The following is a 6536-nucleotide window of genomic DNA, read 5'->3' as shown; positions in this document are numbered from 1 at the left end:
CCTATGCTGTTCCCTATTATGTTCCTTATTCTGTTCCTTATGTTGTTCCCTATTCTGTTCCTTATGCTGTTCCCTCCCCTTACTATGCTCCTTGTTCTAATCCTTATGCATACCCCCACGCTGCTCCTTCTCCTTACGCTGATCATTATGCATACCCCCACGCTGCTCCTTCTCCATACGCTGATCGTTATGCTTACCCCCACGCTGCTCCTTCTCCATACGCTGATCGTTATGCTTACCCCCACGCTGCTCCTTCTCCATACGCTGATCGTTATGCTTACCCTCAAGCTGCTGCTGCTCCTGCCTACCCTCATACTGCCCTTTACGCTGACCCTCCCCATGATGCACGTCCTTTAGATGATGTTGATAACGATGGTCTTGATGAGTATCTTCACAGGTAATTGGACGAGCAGTCGTCTGAGGATGAAGATGAAGAGGAAGAGATCGACGTTGTCGGACTCGACATCCCTGTTCTTGATGTTGAGGAAATCGGGCCACTCTTCCTTGAAGATTCCTCCGAGGAGCCAGAAGACGCTCTCGTTCCTGGATCTCCCTCAAGTTCTCGCTCCGGCTGCTCCACAAAAAGATGCAGGGAAGACAGTGAGGAGGAGGAGTCTGCTGCGAAGAGGCCGCGGTGGTCAGAGGACAGCGACGAGGATTGAGTCTGCCATGGTTGGGTTGATCCTACTTGTAACATCAGAGCAATACCTGCCCTCCATCTCTTCCTCTTCACCGCAGGACCAGATTATTCTGCTGGTAGCCTTAGCGTCTTGCGTAGCCGATCCAGTTAGCATCTTGCTCCAACTTGATTGACACTTTTCTAAATAGTGGGGCTGGCCTTTGCGTCTTGCAGGGCTGCCAACAACCCAGGACGCGTCTCGCCATGGGATTTTCTTTGGTGTACCATCTCATTATTTGTAGCTCAATCTTTCTTTCTTTGATTCTGTGGGCAGACACTGCTCCAGGTAGCCTTTGCGTCTGGCAGGGCGGGTCCAGGTAGCGTCTTGCACTGATTTGATTGACCTTTTTCTTAATGTCGGGGCTGGCCTTTGCGTCTGGCTGGGCAAGCAAAGCCCCTGGTAGCCTCTGCATCTTGCGGTGCTGGCAAACACCCAGGAAACGTCCTGGACTGGGGATTTTTGGTGTGCCATCTACCAATTTCTTTGCACAGTGGATCTACGTTGGACCTTGGAGCCTTCACCTTGATCGTGGGTTTGCTTGAATAACCCTCATGTCATGCCCTCACAGTGAAGCTGACAGCACTGTGTGTCCTGGAAGACTCTGCAGTCTGCTGTTCTCAAGGTCAAACGAAAAACATCACTGGAAACCACTGCACTGACATAAGAAGAAGCAGGAAAAGCCACAAAATCAAAGAGAACACATGGCACTTTACTCTCATAGCACCTTTACTCACCAATTGACAGGCAATGCACTGGACACCTTCAAAATATATAACATCAAGCATGAGCAGACTTTATTGAATAAAAAAATCCTCCAAAAATAAGATTTAATTTAAGCCTGCTAAAAAATAGGCATCTCATAAGGAAGCCTCCTGAATGTTTTTTCTCCACAGCTCAAAATTATTAAAGGGATAGTTTGAAGTGGGGATGTACGGACAGTCAGGGTCTTGCCTACAGTAGATTGTGATCAACAAACCCTGTTTGAAGAAACAAAAAGGCCATACAGCACCACAGCGAAGCAAAGTATTTATATGGAGCAAAATATTTTTTAGCCACTTGAAAGAAATATTGAACCCAGTATACCTTCCCTTGCCAACGGGAGAGTGAAGCAACTATCTATTCTTTCTTAAAAGCCACCACACTTCATTCACAAAACAGTCATTTTTACCTCACAGAACACAGGAGCTGCTGGTCTACCGTTGCCACAGTCTGTTAGTTAGTTTATGTAATTGTGTGACTTAAACTCGCTAGTTTGGATTCACCAAGCAGCCCCTATACACGGCAGTACATGACTTTACTTCCATGCACTAACTCTGCCTCCTTTTACGAACTCGGGACGTGCCGACCCCCATCTACTGAAAGTAATACACTGACTATGGGGAATTACCTCAAACAATCCTTCCCTGTCCCTTTTTTAATTTGGCCAAAAAAGGTATAGTAACCATATACAATATATTATATCTTTAATATTTAATAATTCAGAGATCATTTGTGTTACTCACCATCTTTTTCCTTACTTCACTCTTTTCTAACTCCACTAACTGAGATGCTGTTCACCGAAGACAACAAAGATAAGTATGAGCTTCTGTCCTGTAGAGAAAGGGTCCTGGAATAGTCTATATACTATAAAAACAGAAGAAAGTATTATCATGTGACGGTCCTACAAAACTGAATGCTAAATCTAATTGTTTATATAATATCACTTTTTCAGTAATTCACAGATAAAGGCTGACTCAAACTAAAAAGAAATCCACTTTATATGCTTCTCTTGTTTGCCTTTATATCATCACTAATTCAAGTTTCTCTTTGAGATTGCAGCCATTCTCTGTAGACATCAAGGTAAGAACGAGCTTCTGACTCAACATGAAGAAGATAATGTTGTTGTGTAAACTAGTTCTCTGTGATATCATTGATTCAAAATTGAAATATTATGTTTTACTTGTCATTTAATATCTTTTTCCTTTCTTTCCTCCACCACCTGAGCTGCTGCGATACACTGAGGATAGAAAACCAGTAGAGTAGTAGGATATAAAAAAAGAACAGCAAATGTAACGTTTTAAATAAACGATCTGCATCCTGTAAGCTACACTCATTCATACATGCATCGATATTCAGCCATTTTATTTTAACTAACCATTATGTATATTTCTCTCTGCACTCCACCACCTGAGCTCCTGCTGTTCCCCGTGCAGTAAAGGTGAGTGTAAGCTTCAGACTGACATAAAGTGCAGCACATGCAGGGTTACCTTGACGACTCAAAAGGAAATGCAGAACTGCAGGAGAACAGACAGAGGTAACAATCAATAAAAACATTCAGAGACATTTCCTATAAGTTTCAATTTAGCTTTTTTATAATTCAGATTGTTGCTCATTGTATTTTACTCTGAACACCTTTCATGAATTTCTCATACAGACAGTGTTCCTGCAGCAAATCCAGGCTTACCTCTGCAAGAGAGCTGTAAGTATTTTAACATTACAACAAAAGCAATTGCCACTTAAAGAGTTGACATGTGCTGAACTCTTACATAATGCAAAGAGAAAACACATTGTCTTCTTGTTTCAGGACAGGACTCCTCTCTTGTCTCTGGAAGTCCTGGGTCTGAGTGGGTGCAGACCAGAGCCATCATCAGAGCGCTCCACTGAGCACTCTGTTGCCAAGATCTCTCACTGTTTGTTGACTTCAATAAAACACCCGGACCAATCTAAAGTCAACCTTTCTGTTGTCCTTCAGTGATGTTCGGTATACTGTGAAGCTTTTTTTTTTTTTTTTTTAAATGGTTTATTGATCGCAGGTCTCATAAAATATAGTGGCTAAAATGCAGCTAAGTCTTCTAAGCACTGAGTCTTTTGACTTTTTTTTTTTCTTTAAAGTAAAACTATTAGAGAAAGATACACACTTCGCTATATTATCTCTACATTTTCCATCAACACAAATCTAGATATACTATAAGAATCAATAGATGTAGACATGTAGTTTACACATACAAGTATAGTGAGGAAACAGCTCTGACAGGCTGATTAAAGCAGTTCAGTTTTGTGTAATATAATATCAATTAAGTACTTCTGGTTTGAATGGAAATCGAAAAGGATGGGTTCTGCACACATGCACTAATGTTTATAGACACCTGAGGATGTGAAGATTTCTTGGATCACAAGCAGACTGTATATATAAATCACAAGGCAGGAAAACCGCTGGAAAAGACTAAGTTTGAACAGAGGAACATGTGTTACATAACACAATTCATTTCTCTCTGTATAGAGAAAATACGTTTTGCTTGAGGAGATCCATAAATCAGCATGTTGTGAGTGTTTAAAGGGGTTCAGTGTTAAATTGACAAAATACAACCTCTGTATAAGAGAAACACAGGAAATGGTAGCTTGCTACACATTAGGAAATGCTAGTGGCCCCATATTCAATAAACCTCATTTGAAAATAGCATCTTTAGTGGCAACACATTCTAAATGTCTTAAAAATGCTCATGCAGTGTTATGCCTTTTCGTGAGGTAGGGCCTTCAAGTATAAAGTTATTGAAAGGACAATTTGATGCGCAATACATTTAAACTCCTAATTGCAGCTCAATCTGAAGAGTATTTCTACAACATTCACCTAAAAATGTATGTAGAATAGCATTTAGATACCAAAATATTTGTAATATTCAAATGATAGACAAGTTTCCTTTAGATACATTGTTTATTAATGCAAACAGTTTAACATCAAAAAACACATGAAAGTCAAAATGTTCGACATAGAATTATAAAAAAACAATCCAAATGACAAAAACCATAATGTGGAAATGTATAAAATAAAGAATCTAGGAGGATGTTTGTGGCAAGCCCCAACCATAAGCTTTATCCTAAGGGAAGTCTTCTCCATGTAGAGCGCCTCCCAAACAAACACTGGAGCCGGTTTCACAGAAGAGGATCTGCTGTGACCACGGATCTGGAAATAAAGCCGGAGAAATTATTTAATTTGTTTGGTCTATAATAATTTTTTTTTTAAATTTTTTTTTTTAAAAAAGGTCAATAAATAGGGAGTCGATGGAATTGCCAATTTGTTGACTGAAGTGCAGATCTATTTAGGCATGCACATTTATTTGTTAAAAAAGAAAAGCATACTCACAGGTTTTTCTGTACAAGGCCACTCACTGATGGTCAGGTTTTGTGGACCAGAGAATAGCTGAAAAAGCAGGGGGCACAGGAGAACACTTTAGTATTTTAAGAACAAAGTAGCAACTTCAAATGTAAAAATAATGTTTGCTTGCAGTTTGTGGTCTCTGCTCAGGGTTAAAAAGCTCGAAAGCTTTATCCACATAGAGGATTCAGGTGAAGAAATTCATACATCATTGCTAGGGACCACTTTCTAGACACAACTGTTTTAGTACCAAAGAAACGATTCACTATCAGCTTACTTCGATTGGATCCACATGGTTAGAAATGATGACTAGCTGGGTCTTCTTGCTCTCCAGAGGTGACCGTGTTCTCATCTGCAAAATAGTGTCGAAATACAATCATTTTCTTCCTTGCAAACAACCTTCCCTTTTTCTTCAACATATTTAAACTGTTTTGGCCAATGCTCAGGGTTAAAAAGCTCAAAAGCATCAGGTATCAGGTGAAGAAATTCATACATCACTGCATTAAGGCCATTCAAGAATAAAGACGAGTCACACTGTAAATACATTTACTTCTAATAATTACCAGGGCTTTCTGAGTTAAATCCACATACAATATATGCATAAATCATTGCTGGTGGTCACTGTCATCTGTTCCACCGCTGCAGAAAAATAAATAAAGGAACAAGCTTACCTCAATTGGATCCACATGACGAGCTGGGCCTTCTTGCTCTCCACCAGAGAGGTGACAGTGTTCACACCTGTAGATTAATAGGAACATTTAACTTTCCAACCAGAAAACACCCTTCATGTCCCACCAGTTACATTATTTTTTACTTTGGCCAATGCTCAGGGTTAAAAAGCTCAAAAGCATCAGGTAATCAGTTGAAGAAAGTTGTGTCATCATTGCATCAAGGCCACATTTTAGAAGACCTCACAGGAAAGTCCAAACCAACTAATAATACTAAAATTGATTGTGTCTTCATCTACACCTTTACTCTGTTACTCACCAGCACGGAGGACAGGGGGCCTCTTGGTCGGGGTGTCTCCCTTCCCAGCAGCCTTCTGCTCAGCGCGGGCCAGCAGCCTCTGCTTCTTCTCCTGCTTGGTCTCTGGCCTGTACTTGTGGGCCAGCTTGAACAACTGTGTGGCTGAGGAGGAACATTAGAGAACATTTAAAACAGCAGCTACACCCACAGCTGGTTCAGCATCACAAGTGGATATAACTTGGAGTAACTGCATCAGTGATCTTGGTGGGAATGTCAGCACAGACGTTCAGATAGCAAATATTGTTAACATCATCTGCAAAGCTACAAATTGTACTGTTAAGGACCAAGCCGCCATCTATTAGCTGAAACCGTTCTCAACTCACCGGTCTGACGGTCCAGAGCCTGGGTGAACTGGTTGATTGCAGGGGGAACCTTCAGACGCTTGTAGAGGATGGAGCGCTGCCTCTGCAGGCGGATGTAACGAGGCCATTTCACAAAGCGGGTCAAATCGCGCTTGGGCTGGATGTCCTGGCCTGTGGGAAAAAAATGCAATATTGATCAGTATCTGGAATTAAACTAAGGACTTTTCTCATTCTAAAGCTCAAGTGCATCAGCGATCTTGGTGATCAAAGTTGTCCTCAATGTTCTTAAGATAGCAAATATTCTTTACATCATCTGCACAGTAGTAGCCTAGTTCTTACAAAACTCAACCTATGGTTACTCACCAATGCCAAAGTTCTTTGGCCTGTTCTCGAAGA

The 6536-nt window shown here is 41.0% G+C and overlaps 1 protein-coding gene and 1 long non-coding RNA gene across 2 annotated transcripts; one reads left to right on the top strand and one right to left on the bottom strand.

The window, feature by feature from the left end:
- The first annotated feature begins 50 nt into the window (after positions 1-50).
- LOC104967993 (uncharacterized) lies at positions 51-3392 on the top strand. The gene is made up of 2 exons (XR_800777.1): positions 51-3138; positions 3244-3392. It is a non-coding gene; the product is annotated as an uncharacterized lncRNA (long non-coding RNA).
- Positions 3393-5145: 1753 nt separating this feature from the next.
- Positions 5146-6531, bottom strand: LOC104967994 (60S ribosomal protein L7a-like; the record flags this gene model as incomplete). Its single annotated transcript, XM_010797533.1, has 5 exons — positions 5146-5164; positions 5484-5550; positions 5800-5940; positions 6162-6311; positions 6504-6531. Coding segments are annotated over 5 exons (390 nt in total), but the record flags the coding sequence as incomplete, so codon positions are not given.
- Positions 6532-6536: the final 5 nt, after the last annotated feature.

Source organism: Notothenia coriiceps, unplaced genomic scaffold (genome assembly GCF_000735185.1).
Source record: "Notothenia coriiceps isolate Sejong01 unplaced genomic scaffold, NC01 NC01_scaffold00038128, whole genome shotgun sequence".
Classification (NCBI taxonomy): Eukaryota; Metazoa; Chordata; class Actinopteri; order Perciformes; family Nototheniidae; genus Notothenia; species Notothenia coriiceps.
This window is presented reverse-complemented; position numbering and strand designations above follow the sequence as displayed.